The 15,822-nt window shown below is 40.1% G+C and overlaps 1 protein-coding gene across 5 annotated transcripts in view; it reads right to left on the bottom strand.

The window, feature by feature from the left end:
* Positions 1-15,822, bottom strand: part of LOC138746709 (unconventional myosin-Id-like) — a 303,031-nt gene that overhangs the window by 77,441 nt on the left and 209,768 nt on the right. For 2 of the 5 annotated variants that reach the window (XM_069905032.1, XM_069905033.1), the window contains exon 22: positions 2,580-2,673. The exons of 2 other annotated variants lie outside the window; for them this stretch is intronic. In XM_069905032.1, coding sequence (XP_069761133.1) covers positions 2,580-2,673 — 94 coding nt within the window. Of the gene's footprint in view, positions 1-2,579; positions 2,674-7,998; positions 15,467-15,822 lie in introns of those variants that run through there. One more of the 5 variants, XM_069905031.1, reaches the window with a different exon arrangement.

The raw sequence follows: 15,822 nt of genomic DNA, 5'->3' as shown, positions 1-15,822 counted from the left end.
CCCAATATTATTATAGGCTGTGTAGAAATTAGTGAAACTCAGAAATAGGTATCTATTGGGTCATTCATCAAAAATGTTTGTTTAAAGGGAAGAACACCAAGATAAATCAGGAAGTTTCACATTCTGCACTCAGAAAATTGAATGGTGAAATGATGAAGACTTTGCTCTGTAATTTGATTTACAGAGAGATACTGAAGGAATCTTGATTTCATTCCATAAGGATGAGATGAGGAAATAATTAAATTGTTTTCTTTACATTTGGAAGAAGTACAAGTTTAGAAAGAGTACCCTATCAATAGAGAGTATTGTAAAAGTCCAAGGAGATGCAAGGGCTTAGATTTTTGAAGGAATAGAAAACAATTTCTTAAGGCTAACTACACAATAACAGAGATTTGGAAAACGACCTTAAAGTTACAGAAAAAAATTGACTAACTTGAAGGAAGTCTGTAAAGAACAATAAGCTACTGGGTTAAATTTGAAAATGAAAGTTTTGTCCCTGAAAAATACATGTCACATGAAATGGTATGGATAAGATCAAGACACAGTTTGGTGACAACAACATTACGCATGGAGCCATGTTAGCTCAGCGAAGGTGAGATTCAGCAGGGACAGGGACAGGACAATGAATAGGAGGGTCCAGAGTGGGTGTGGCTGAGAACGTGGCTGAGTGTGAGAGAGCAAAGAACCAAGAGAAACCCAAGTTATTGAAGGAAGAAGTTGTTTGCTAGCATTCAATAATAAAGATGTTTATGTTCAATCAATGGTTAAGACAATCAAAAGTACGAAATGCACCATAAACTACTTTAAACTATAATTATTTTATTCGTCTTACAAATAGAAACAACATTCAACTTGTTAGTGGTGGGAACATTAAAAAAGTTACTCCTTGAACTACAAAATGTTTATCCACCCAGCAAGTGGATAATGCCATGGTTTAACAATGCCACCGAAAATTGCAACTTTCAGTAACATGCTGAAGTACTGATTTTTGTGATTTCTTTACTCCACAACTTTAACACATTTGAATTTAAGTGAAAAGCATGGACCACCACTGCTCAGGATGGATGAAGTAGGGCCCTTAAGAATTTTAGGCAGCCTTTCATGCTATTATTCAAAATAAGTTGCCCCTTACAATTGGGCTGCAGACAAAGTCTCCATATTGGTGCAAGTTTGATTAGCCCTGCAGGTTAAACATTTCATGCAATATATATTTTACAACCATCTGCATTCACTCTCTTCTTAAAACCATTCACAACACATCCAGTTCCAACTGCAATTTTTTCCAGCAAATGCCACTCAAAAAAAAACAATTTGAATTTTTTCATGAATTTAAAGTGAGATGGGAAAGTTTAATAGTGAAGTGTGGAGCACGTTTTCGTCAACACAGAGAGTGGTTTCTCCCCGGAAAAGATATCCAGGAAGCAGGTACCATAGTCATGTTTAACATAGACACATGATTATGCAGGGGATAGAGCTAAATATGCAGGCAGAAGAGATACAGGGAGAGGAAGGTGTGGAGGGGGGGATATGGATACAGGGAGAGGAAGGTATGGAGAGGAGGTGTGGGTACAGGGAGAGGAAGTTATGGAGGGGAGATGTGGATACAGGGAGAGGAAGGTGTGGAGGGGAGGTTTGGATACAGTGAGAGGAAGATGTGGATACAGGGAGAGGAAGTCATGGAGGGGAGGTGTGGGTACAGTGAGAGGAAGGTGTGGATACAGGGAGAGGAAGGTATGGAGGGGAGGTTTGGATACAGTGAGAGGAAGATGTGGATACAGGGAGAGGAAGGTATGGAGAGGAGGTGTGGGTACAGGGAGAGGAAGTTATGGAGGGGAGATGTGGATACAGGGAGAGGAAGGTGTGGAGGGGAGGTTTGGATACAGTGAGAGGAAGATGTGGATACAGGGAGAGGAAGTCATGGAGGGGAGGTGTGGGTACAGTGAGAGGAAGGTGTGGATACAGGGAGAGGAAGGTATGGAGGGGAGGTGTGGGTACAGTGAGAGGAAGATGTGGAGGGGAGAAGTACAAGATTCTGAGAGGCATAGAGAAGGTGTACAATCAGTGCCTTTTTCCCAGGAAGGGAGTAGCAAACACCAGAGGGCATCTTTACAAAGTGAAGGGAGGAAGGTTTAGGGCAGATGTCAGAGGAGATGTCAGCCGTTTTTACACAGAGAGTTGTGGTTGCCTGGAGTACTTTGCCAGGGGTGGAGGTGGAGGCTGAAGCATTAGGGACATTTAAGAATCTTAGGCACATGGAAGAAAGACAAATTGAGGATTATGATGCAGGAAGAGCTTAGTTTTTTGAAATGAATATCGAGGTCGGCACAACATTGAGGGCCGATGGCCCTGTCCTGTTCTATGTTCTCTACCTTGGGCTGTAGATTGTCCAGCCAGAAAATGAGTTATTGTTCCTTAAGTTTGTACTGGGTCTACCTCTTACAATGGAGTGGGCTCAGAACATACAGGCTAGTGTGGGAATGGAATGGGTTGAAATAACATGCAACAGGGAACTCTGGCTAGCCATTGCAGACAGAGTAGATGCAATGCAAATTGGTCCTCAAGTGTGCGTTTGGACTCACTGTAGCTGAAGTGGACTTTTTACCCCCTCCATAAATCTTCGTCCGCGAAGCCAAGCCAAAGAAGAAGAAGAAGCCTCCCCTACAATTGTTATCCCTGCAGAGGAAGAATGTGTTTGATGGTGAATCTATTCTGTCGCATGCTTAGAATGTTACAAGATAATTCTCCATTCAATACACAAAGGAGCCCAGACAGAGACAGATTATTTCTAAATATGGAAATGACAGATCAGACACACCAGATATCTGGGTCAGATTTGAGTCTTCTGATTTGCAGACTAAAGCTGCATCTGGTGTCCACTGAGAATACTAATGAGCACTAAATTGAATTATGAATGTGGCAGCGGCCCTGAAATCTTATTCTGTCAAGAAAATATTTGCAGGTAAAATATTTTCATCAATGAGGAACTGCAGAGAGCTGCAGTGCTGATCTTGTGGTCCCTGAAGGTGACTGGGGGCAGATTCTGTCAGGCAGCAGGAATATACTATAAATCTTACAGTAATAGTCCCTTCTATTGCAAAGTTAGGTCAATTTAATGATGTTCAGGAATATGGACCTTAGCAAGAACTGTCGGATAAAGGGACTGCGTTTGAACATTTTGGTCCATTTGTTTTTAGTGCAGACTTAATCAAATGAAAAAATATCAGTTATGTGTTTTTTTTGTGGTAAAAGCCCGTGTGAAATTACCTTATGATTAAATAGGCAGTACTGATCAAAAAGACCAAAGGATGAATAGTGTTGAAGTCAGAGGTGCATTTTAGTTACCATACAAAGATCATTCTAAGGTGGGATGTCTACCCTTCATCCAAAAGACAGAATAACAGTCTTCCTTGGCATTAAATGCAAACACTGATCTGAACTGTTCACAGTAACTTACGCACAAGCTACAGGAAGAAAGAATGCATAGCTAGCTCCTCCTGATATATGATATAAATATCTGATGGTAGGACACCTAAAGTCAAGGCAATGTAATCCATGCAGTATTATTATAAACTTAATACTGCATAAACAGAGTACATAGGCCATTGTTCACAATTTTTGATGAATATGTCCCGGTCCTCATCGAGGGCTCAGTAGTGGAGAGGGTCAAGAACTTCAAATTCCTTGGTGACAACATCCCTAAGAACATGTCCTGGAGTCTCCATGTTGATGCAATCACAAAGAAAGCTCGCCAGTGGTTATACTTTATGAAGTGTTTGAGGAGATTCGGTATGTCGCTGAAGACTTTTGAAAACTTCTACAGGTGTACCGTGGAGAGCATTCTGGCTGATTGCATCACTGCCTGGTATGGAGGCACCAACTCTCAGGACAAGAATAAACTCCAGAGGGTTGTTAACTCAGCCTGTGACATTACAGGCACAAGTCTTCACTCTATTGAGGATATCTGCATGAGGCGGTACCTTAAAAAAGCAGCCTCTAGCCTCAAAGACCCCACCACCCAGGCCATGCCCTCTTCTCTCTGCTACCATCAGGGAAAAAGTACAAGAGCCTAAAGATGAGCACCCAACGGCACAAGGGCAGCTTCTTTCCCGCTGCCAGAGGATTCCTGAATAATCAATGAACCAAAAACACTTTTTGTGCACTGCTATTTTTTTAAACAGTATTGTTGAATGATGGTTTTAATGTGAATGTTTGCTGTCACAAAACACAGAATTTCATGACTTGTTCATGACAATAAATTCTGATTCTGTGGACTGGAATGCCTTATTTTATCAAAGGGCGCCCTGCAGATTTATATCACAAATGCACAATGCAGCCCTCAGGCAGAGAGTTCAGTGAAGTACCCATTCTCAGAAATGAAATTATAATGGTCTCAGCTTCTCAAGTTAGACAGATCTTGCTGTTAATCTACACTCTTTAGCCATTTTGTAAAGTGGATAGATAACTTGGCTATAAAGTTGCATGATCTAATAACTAATCACATTTATTGGAGATGCTTAGACCTGGTAGCAGCAAACTCTAAGACCTTTAGAAATATACCACAGCCACAGTTAACACCTCACTGAAATATTACCTGTTACCAGCACCATAGAAATTCTCAAATCACCATATTTAGTAACCTTGCTCGACTCAGAGTGTTACAACCATTAACAAATTAAAAACTAAGGTTATAATTTTGGAAGCCACTTTGAATTTGCAATAAAAGAAAAGGTTCCATTTGCTACATTTAGAATATAACGCGTATCGGATCGTTTAACTTTTGTCTACTGTAAGGCAGACAGAGAGCTGCCACTTTGTCCAGCACCCCTCACAGAAACCTACAGCACCTGATGTTCCTAGGCGGTCTCCCCTCCAAGTACTGACCAGGCTGCTGAGCTTCCAAGATCAAACAATCTCACGCATGCATATTCATGCTGTTAGGCAATAAACCACAAAACTCAACATAATGCACAAAAGGTGATCACCCTATCTTTAACCAAAACAACAAAACCTAAATCCTAGGCCTTTAAGTAATTTACTGTCTTCCATAGGTCCATCTGAGATTTCACAACCAACCACAGAGAATCAGGAGGTTTTTGGGACATAAGCCACAGAATGCACTGAAGAAACCACATGACCAGTATGCACCACCTCCTGTTCTGTGGAAGCAGGGCATACCACCTGCAGATTCTTCCAATATCTGCTTACAGTGGGAAATAAAATAAAATGGAAACTCCAAATGCTATAAATAAAACCAAGATCTCTTGGACTTACAGAGCACCTGTCGTGGAGTGTGATGCGTTGATGCACAAAACCTGTCTCTTGACACAGGCCAACTAGGCAGCTGTACATTGCCAACATTGTTTTCCCTTAATTAAAGCATTCAGACACGTGCTATATCCTTTTTTGCAGAATGCTCCAACAGTTGGGTTTTAAAATCTGGAAATAGTTGAAATAAGCCGGAGATCTATTGGAATTAGCCGTTACTGTAGAATGTCTCACTAATAACTGTACTATGTTGTAACTGTAACTAATAACCACAAAATACCTGGGTTCTTAAATACTTCCATCTAATAATAGAAAATAGACATTGCAAACCGAGAAAAAGTCCAACACCCATCTCATTCACTTCCTAGTGTTTCTGGTAGCTACAGGATATAATGTAGATTATTACTTATTATAGCAAACAATCTATTAATCTATAGGGATGACTGCAGAAATATTAGGTAGTGGTGGGCTTTCGGATCAGAGGTCTGAAGTCATCTATTCCTCTTAGGCACATGTCACACAACAAGCCTCAATGTTATTCAAATACAGCAACAAAGATCTCCATTTAATACTCCAAAATAAGGATTGCCTTGCAACCAACCAAAAAATCAATAAAATCCACATTTCACCATGGCTTTGTGAATGCAGAAGGGGGGGGGGGAGTGACTTCAAATTGCTTTATTAGATAATGTAAGATATGGAACAGAAGGTTAAGAGAGCATCTATAGAGCAAATAGAGTTGATGCTAAAGATAATTTTATTTAGTGGAATACTACTTTCTGAAACATAAATTTCTAAATTCAATGGTACCTGATCCTATTGCTTGAAATTTCTGCTGTATTTTAAACCTTTTGCACTCATAACTAATTAAAAACATGTTTTAGAGGCGAAAACAAATCATTTTTCTCCATCGCTTGATTAATGGAGGTAATACACTGTTTTGTAAACACTGCCTTCTCCTCTCACAATTCTGTTTATAATTCTTCAACTGCACACATTTATTCAAAGTAATGAGCAAAATTAATGGCACAAATCTGGATTGCAGTACAGACAAGAACCTCACCAAGAAAAAACAATGCACTTCATTTACTCGGTGGAAGTGAAGCCAACATTATTCTCTGAGCAGATACTAGATAAATTAGACTTTTTGTTGCTATGGCAATGGCTTGAAGCTACCAGGCTGTTTGTCAATTGGAGAGTGCGCGCGAACACACACACGGGCGCGCGCCCAAGCAGGACCATAATACATAGGACAGGAATAGGCTATTCAGCAAGCCTGCCTCACCATTCCATCTGGCTGATCTGTGCTGGCCTCAACTCCTCCTCTTTCATATCCCTCTGTTCCCTGATCAATCAGATATTTATCTACCTCCACTTTAAATATTCCTAATGATCCAGTTTGCACCTCCCAGAACAGAAAAATCTGGAGATTCACCACCATCTGTGAGAAGAAATTTCTACAGATCTCAGTTTTAAATGACCATCCCCTTATTTTTTTGTAGTTGTTTTGTTTCAAACTAACCCACAAGTGAACACCTTCTAACATCCTTCTCATAGAACAGCCAATAATAAACATATGGATCTTGGCATTTGCTTTGGATGGAAATATTTAAAGAAATAAAACATCCTTGTTTCTCGGTTCTCAAAAAATGGTGAAAAGGAGGTTGATTCTGAAGATCATTCTTTGTACACAGCTGTCATTTCAAGCAACACCTTTTTCTCCGATGAATGTGACAAAAATTTAAATGATTCTCTTAAAAGTTTGCAGTAAATGTTAAGAGAAAAGCACTGTGGATTGTGGTGGGAGAGGATGAGAGAAGAACTATAATGCTGAGGAGGTGGGAAAGATTGAATTAGATTGGGAAATTACAGTTAATCTGCAATGAAACTGGATGTCCTACTCAGAGAGGTTCAACAAGGTGAAATATTTAAGGGAGTACAGATAATCAAATTCATATTGTTTCTGGTCACACTGTGAGTCATTACCACTCAAAGTATTAACTCTTCCATTTTTAAAATGATACCACAAGGTATCCATCCCATGAAACCTGTGCTGCACCAAATTAACCTACAAACCCCAAACAGTTTGAAGAGTGGGAGGAAAACAGAGCACCCTGGGGAAACCCACGCAGTCACAGGGAGAACATATAAAGTCATTCCAGATAGCATCGGATTCAAACCAGAATCACTGGCTGTAATCTTCTTTTCTTCTTCTTCTTTGGCTTGGCTTCGCGGACGAAGATTTATGGAGGGGGTAAAAAGTCCACATCAGCTGCAGGCTCGTTTGTGGCTGACAAGTCCGATGCGGGACAGGCAGACACGGTTGCAGCGGTTGCAGGGGAAAATTGGTGGGTTGGGGTTGGGTGTTGGGTGTAATAGCATTGCGCTAACTGTTACGCTAACCGAGCTGCCAACCATTACAGTATCTCCAGACACAAACTTTTAAGTTTTGAAAACTGAAAATATCATTTGTTAATTATCAATTATTGTCAATTATTTTTGGCTCAATGTATCACAGACTTGTAGTTGAACCCTGGAGCAGCTGGTTGGAGCAGATGGATCTTCCAACTGCTATTGCAATATGTCTGTCTCAAATGGCTGCTCTGGTCATTTTGCTGATAGGGGTCAAACATATGTGACCTTGGTACTGGCAACAGCATGCTATTTCAAGAAGAAGGCAGCGCCTGTTGCACAAAGTTGAAAGAAAGCACATCAAAAACTAATAGCGGATGAAATTCAGAGTTTATTCAAGGAATGAAAATCACCATAGATAACTATATTCTTTGTCTTTGCTTTGATAATATGAAGTGGAATATATAATTTCATTACTAAAATTAAATCAAAACTATACATAAGATTATTACCTTGAGCAACTAAACCAAGACAGAATTTGCTTGGCAAGTACAGCACAGAAACTGATATTCATCTCAACAGGCCCACAGTATCCTTCTTTCACTTTAACTTATCTCCCCTTATATATATTTTTCTCTTTCACCTTCATAAGAAATGTATTTATGCTATTTACCTCAACTCCTCTGTGCCAGACAAATGCTCTGCACTGAACAGCTCTTTCCTGGTCTCCACTTTATCTGTGAACCTTCCAATGTCTGCCACCACTCTAAAATAGTTCCAGGCTCCCTGTCCAAAATAATTTCCCTTTCAACACAGATATCCAAACTCTATACACCTTAATTTTCACTAGACAGTTTTCTTGAACAGATTATATGTCCCTATTCACCAGTACCTTTCTTACAAACTAACATTCATTATCATTCTCTTAATATATAGCATTGTAGTGAGTGAGTAATTCATTCTTCCACTCTTATTTGAGCACCAGAACATTGGCAATATTTATTACTCAAATTAGGTGAGTGCTTTGCACTCTGTCTGCTGGTCTAAGATTGAACTTGCAGAATCCCATAATTTCGATTCCCTTCACCATTCCGTCCCTGCCAAGCTGAATCCAAATGTAAACTTGAGGAACCACACATCGTATTCTTCCTGGGAAGCCTTCGACCCAATGGAATCCAACACCAATTTTTCTAATTTTAGGCAGAATTACCATTATTGCCAGTGCAAAAATAAAAATGAACTCAATGTACATGAAAACAAATAAAGAAATGTAGAGATATAATACAGAGATATAAAAAAAATCAATGAAGTGCAAAAGTAAGTCATCAAATGAGTTTGTCGTTGAGGAGTCTGATGGTGGAGGGGGAGCAGCTGTTCCTGAACCTGGTGGTGGAAAATTTGAATAATCCATATTATACCTGCCATACAATTTGTAAAGTCAGAGAAAAGTTTTTAAGTATTGGCCACTTAAGACCCTTTATTTTTTTCGAGTCAACTTTCCTATTCTCTCCCCAGTTCTCCCAAAAGTTGACTGCCCCCTGCCTCTCAGCCAACTCTGCTGGTCTCAGTCTGACTGTAGAACTGCAAACTCGGACACATAAATTTAAAACCTGTTAAAACAACTCCTCCAAGATTTTCTTTCATCCTGGTCTTGCTTTGCAGCAGCTTTTCAATCCGGGAATTTGAACGGCTTATCATTTCATTTACAAATGAAGAGTAAATCAAACTGAATCCCTCCCCACAAGCAGATTTCGTGCTAAATTCACACCCAAATAAGGAAGAATAAAAATAATTTGCATCAATCTAAGGTCTGAATGTTAAAAATAAACACGAAAGTATTCAGTAAAGGAAACAGATGTCAAGCCAGGGTGATAGATGGCAACAAGAAAGGTTGTCAGAACTTCTGCTCCAAGGTTTTGAAAACTATTTAGAGATGTACACAGACAGATATATTTAGGAAGCGGTTCTGAGATTAATGCCATTCATGTAGAGAATCCATAACAAGGAGCAACGCTGTGCAAGTGGAATACTCTGTTACTCAGATCAATTAACTTTGGAGTAAGTTAATTAAGCCCAAATAGAATGACAAGTTTGCAACAGCCTGAGAAAGCAGTGGAAAGAGGGATAAATGTCAAAGGCAATCTTTGTGGCTTTGAAAAAAGACAACTTTCTAAAATGAAGATAGTTATCTGTGATGGAATTTGATCGGCTGACATTCATGGAGTTAACTTATGCTTTTTAAACATCCATAATAAAAATTAATTCTATGCTTGTGGATGAGATTGCAGAAGTGGAGGAAGGAAATCACTCCAATTGGAATGGATGGTAGTAAGGCCACCACTACAGATGGATCGGTTCTATTGGAGTCATAGATTTGCAATTATGCAAAGGTCATCACTGAGAAAGAACCAAATTAAAGAAGTCATTGATCAAGTGAGTATGGAATTAGTGGTATCATCAATGACCTTCTAACAAAATAACAGGTGTTTGGAGATAAGGTCACCAAGGAGGATAATTAATGGTGAAGAGGGAGTATGGAATTTTTAAGGAGCGGGTAAGGACAGGAACTTTGAATCTTAGAAAAAGAATAATCAGGTTAAAAAAAAAACGTCAGCCTTCATAACAACCAGGAATTCGGCAGAGATGATCAGAGAACCATCAATGACAGGGATGCATTGACTGGAGAGTAGATAGAAGTGGAAACAGCTCCTGGGTTTGAGGGGATTTATTTCATTGGTAGGCAGTGGAGCTAAGGTGAACATGGATGTCAACAAGATATCCTTGCCTGCATTTAGAGTGCAAGTACGGCAGATAATCGGAGTGAGAGAATGTGCAAAAGATTTATAGGGAGAGGAGCCAGGAGGATAGTGGAGTTGGTGAAGGAGAGAAAAGGAATTGGATCCACAGCTTGGAATCTCTGAAGCTGAGAAGAATTTACCAGTAGTCTTTGGAAGATGTAAACTATGGATTTAAAATGTCAAGTTAATGTAGGAATAGTATAAATTGGTGTTGTACCTCTTAATTACTGTGACAAAATGGTCTCTGAAAATGGAGTAATTGGACTTGCTGCTTTGGATGGATGCCATGGAAGACTCACAGATAGTACATTCATGGGCCCAGTCAAGAGGGAATTAATCAAGCAGAGGGAGCACTTTCGGAAGAACAGCATATCATTAATGTAGAATATGTACAGGATCCATTTTTTGCAGGTGTGGAATAGTGAACAACAGCCAGTGGATGATTTGATTTGGATGATAGGAAAGGACAAAACCATCATATGGGAATCCAAGGATGGAATGACAGGCAAAATATGGTCTTGGCAACCAGCATATACGAGAAAGGTGATCCAGCAAACAACAATGAGCTGAAAGATAAAAATAGGAATTCTAAAAAAGGTTACTTACTGATCAAGAGAGAAAGGGGGGGGAGGGGATATAATAGACACAAAGGTGGCAAATGACAGAACACAACGATAGACAATGTCCTCAAGATGAACTTCCACCAACGTAGGCAAAAGTGCAACAAACTGCTTAAATTTAGGGGGGAGTGGTAGGGTCTCTGTTGAGAATGGCTGCTCTATCTGACCAGCTCCTGGGAATGCCACCCTTCCAACACGACACAGAGAAAAATGGGACAACAGCTGTACTAATAATTCATACAAGTGCAATTATTGGGTTAATATATTTGATAATGCTTAAAATAGTCATAAATCATTTTATGCCATTGGAAGATTCACCCAGTCAGGCATGTAGAACACACATGTTACACAAGCCTCCCAAAAGGAAGACTGAATGGTAAATCCAGCAGTGAAATCTGAAAAATAATTAAAGAAATCTACTTTTGTATTTGCCCCTATACCTCGAACAGCATTTGTTAAAGCACGATGTAAATGGTTGCACTTCGGAAATAATAATGCCATGAGATTATTTACTTTTTTTTATATGATGTTATATGGCAAGTTTCTGTAATTACATAGTGGTGAACATGGCAATCAATTTGACATGATGTCAAATTATGAATGAAATGACAATGAAATAATACATTTTACTGATATCTTTTGGATGGTTGGGTGGGGAAGGAATGGGAAGAGAGAAGTTGGAAGCAGACCTAGATTTGATGCTTCTGATGTGTCTCTATTTCCTCAGGAGTTTGCAGAGGTTTGGTATGACACCAGAAACCCGGGCAAATTTCTACAGATGTGTGGTGGGAAGTGTGCTGACTGGCTGCATCACAGGCTGCTACGGGGTCACCAATACCCCTATCCGTAAAGCCCTCCAAAAGATAGTGGATACAGCCCAGGACATCGCAGACAAAACTCTCCCCACTATCGAGAACATCTACAGGGAACGCTGCCGTCGGAGAGCAGCAGCAATCATCAAGGGTACACACCACCCATCACACACTCTGTTCTCGCTGCTGCCATCAGAAAAGAGGTTATCGGTGCCACAAGACTCACACCACCAGGTTCAGGAACAACTGCTACCCCTCCACCATCAGACTCCTCAACAAAAACTGCAAAAACACCAAAGGAAATGTTAACATGGCTCTCTCTCCCAATTTCATCATTCTTGGATTCACTTAACGTGTACAGACTTACGAGAACACAGAATGCAGTACACTAGATTAGAAGAAGTGCAAATGCAGTTCATTTGGAGTTCACAGCGTAGCCTTGGAGAAACCAAGTTCAGATTGGACGATCACTTGGTACAGCACCTGCTTTCAGTCCGTAGAAGTGATCCTGAGCCTGTCCACTTTGATATTTCTCTCTGTGACCTCCTGCACTGCTACAACAAGGTCCAATGTGAAGAATAGCAGATCATCTAGCAACTTTAGATCAGTCATTCTTTCTCTGCTGCAGTTACTCATTTGGTCTAACTGGGATCTGCTCAAAGACACTCCCTTTGTGGATTCCCACTGCACACCTCCCTTTCTCTGCCTCTGAAAACTAATTTGTTGTCTCTCCTTTTCAGTCTGGATGAGTTCCAGAACTGAAATGTGAACTATTGCTCTTTACACAGATGCTGTCTGACGTGCTGAGTGTTTCCATTTGGATTAATAGAAACCTAACCAAACCATAAGGGTCCAACAGATTGGAAAAATGGCAAAAATAAATGTTACTTGATAAAATTAATAGGTGAATATAATGTTGGCTTCAAAAAGTGTGACTGGTTCAAGATTATTATTTAGGAAGACCTAACTGTAGGACTGAACAATGGGAATTCTTTGAAGTAATTTGAAATTGTGATAAAAAAAAATTACACACTAGAAAATCTACAAGGTTTTGTGAGAAGGAACATTATAGGGAGGTATCATATAGGCAGCTGGAGAACTCTTCTTTTGTAATATGGAGTTCATTCTCTTAATGCTAAATATGGCCTCAGTACTGCATTAAAAGTAGTCTTACATTAGTTTTCCTAGATTCTAACCTGACCATACATAAAATGCTGTGTCCAATTTCCAAAAACCAGATTACACTCGAGCATCTTGCCAATCTCACATTAGTGTGGTCAATCTTAAAATGGTCACAGATCATCTTAAACAAGGGCGGGAAAGCACCCAAAATCCCAAATCACATATGTTGACTTTACGTGTGATCATCTTAGCTTACTTATGATCCAAGCTCACCCCACGCAAGATATAGTTAGAGACCTGAAAATGGTGTCATTTTCCAATTCTCCCGTGTCTTGGCCCAGTTGCACTGTGACTCATCCTGAGTGCAAACTGACATCATTTGACTTTGTTTTGTGGCGCCGAGACATTTGTAATTCTTCACTCAACTATGGATTAGGCAATTTGTTGCCTCCGCTCACTTCCTCCAATTGATTAAAGTATGCTGGCAAACTCATGGAAAAGACGTTCAAGACTTCAAAACCCACTGAGTGAAGACATTTCTCCACGGTAAATCGTTAAGCCTCATTCCGAGGCAGTGACCGCTTAGTTTTTGGCTCCCCATCCAGGAGAAATGATTCCAGCCAAAACCCTGCAAGAATTTTATGTGGCACTGAGATCAACTGTCATCATTTTAAATTCAAAGAAAGTAGACATATTCCTTTCAATACCTCTTTAAAAAACCATTCCTAATCTCTCCAACCTAAGCAATCAGCCAGAGGATCATAGAGCCATGGAGTCCAGTAGAACAACAGAAAGCAGGCTTTTCAGATCAATGAGACCACATCAACCATCACCCATTTTATTCTCTAAACTACACCACTCACCTACAGTCAGAACAATTTACAGTGGCCAACTAACCTACTGAGCAGCATGAATTTGGGATGTAGAAGGAAGCTGAAGGACGTGGAAGAAATCCATGTGGTCACATGGAGAACGTGCACACTCCACAGAGGTCAGGGTCAAACCTGAGCCATCGGAGGTGTGAGGCAGAAGCTCGACGAGTGTGTTGCTGTATCACTCCAGCATGAAGATTTGTTACATTCCCTCCAAGCAAATAAATCGTGAGGTGAGGAGGGTGTTGCTGTATCACTCCAGATGAAGATTTGTTACATTCCCTCCAAGCAAATAAATCGTGAGGTGAGGAGGGTGAAGCTACATGTTCACTCTCATCTAGGAACTCTGGGAGTGGGGGGTGGTTCTATATAATTGCAATAAAACTTTCTTAATCTTTTGCACCACTGATTATCATCTGTCTTCTTTGTTGACTGCACATGCATTAACTTTCTGTGATTCCAGGTTAATGATTTGGATGTCAATCTTTTCCAACCTCCCATGACTTTGAACAAAATTATTTTTCTCTATTTTCCTTACATTTCTTCACATTTCCTACCTCACTCACTTGATTTGTCTATAAGAATTTGCAGCGTCTCTGCTGACCATCTAACTCAGTATTTCTCAAATGGTGGTCTGTGGTGCTGTCATAGATGGTCCACAGAGATGCAGCAAGACAAATGTTACCGCTGCAATAGAGAAGTAATATGTAGAATAGCGCTGTAAATTTGATGACTAAATAAAATCAAAAAAACAAAATTCCCATCAGTGGTCTGGGAAGTGGCTCGAGCTCACCAGGCCCCTCTCACCCATTTGTGGAGTGGTGGTTTGAAGTACGAAAAGGAATATTTAATGTGGTCTATGGGTGAAAAATGATCGAAAACCATTGATTTGATCTCACATGCTGACTTGATGTATGTTCACTAGAAGGAGTGCAGTACTTGAACAAGAGAGGTCATCACTACCTTCTCAAGGTCAATTAGGTTACCCTTTCCACGGGTAATATTTAAACAGATGGCAAGTCTGCTGAGGTTAGAACTCATTGGCAATAAACCAGCAATGATGCAAATCATTCCAGGATTAGTAAATACAGGTGATTCAAACAAAAGCTTTTGTTGAATGGTTCTTTTTGCAACTATATTTAAGCCAATGCTCTGACGATTCAATGGACTTTCCCAGAACAACATGGCATATAGTTGGCAAAGATTGAGTTGACATGTGCAGAAATAATTCCTGCCTTTTGGTAATACTGCCTAAAGTACTCAACTTGAGTTGTAATGCTCATTATGTAACATTAAGCACAATTAAGTACATCCTGCATGGTGAATGTTCATCACTTACTATCCATCAGTCAGCCTGTAACCTCTGGAGATTGACCAATTCAATAGGTTACTTCATATTTTGAAGTGTTGTGCTTCTATGAGTTTGCACAAGGTAAAAAAAATTACTGGCACCTGTTTAGTTCAGATACTGAATATGTCTCTTAAAATGTTCAACCAAATCAGAATCTTGTGCCAAAAGATATCTAGGTCAGACATAATAGGCGATATTGTCCTTGATTCAGGCTGACTCCCAGACGTGAGGCACGAGAGATGGCAGATGCTGGAATACGGAGAACAAAATCAACCTGCAATGGACCATTTAAAAAAGAATTAATTTATCGCACAGTAGAAGCTGATTCCAGCCATTCAGACCCATGCTGCCCACAATTAATCTACAACACTGTACGTTTTGGAGGTTGAAGCACCTAGAGAAAACCCATCGCAGGTCATGGGGAGAAAGTACAAACAGCATCGTATTCAAGTCTGGGTCACTGGGGCTGTAATAGCATCACACTATCTGTGCCACCCATTCGGTGAAGATGGGTAATGCATCACACTAACTGTGCCACCCATTCGGTGAAGATGGGTAATGCATCACATTAACTGTGCCACCCATTCGGTGAAGATGGGTAATGCATCACATTAACTGTGCCACCCATTC

Source organism: Narcine bancroftii, chromosome 12 (assembly GCF_036971445.1).
Source record: "Narcine bancroftii isolate sNarBan1 chromosome 12, sNarBan1.hap1, whole genome shotgun sequence".
Classification (NCBI taxonomy): Eukaryota; Metazoa; Chordata; class Chondrichthyes; order Torpediniformes; family Narcinidae; genus Narcine; species Narcine bancroftii.
This window is presented reverse-complemented; position numbering and strand designations above follow the sequence as displayed.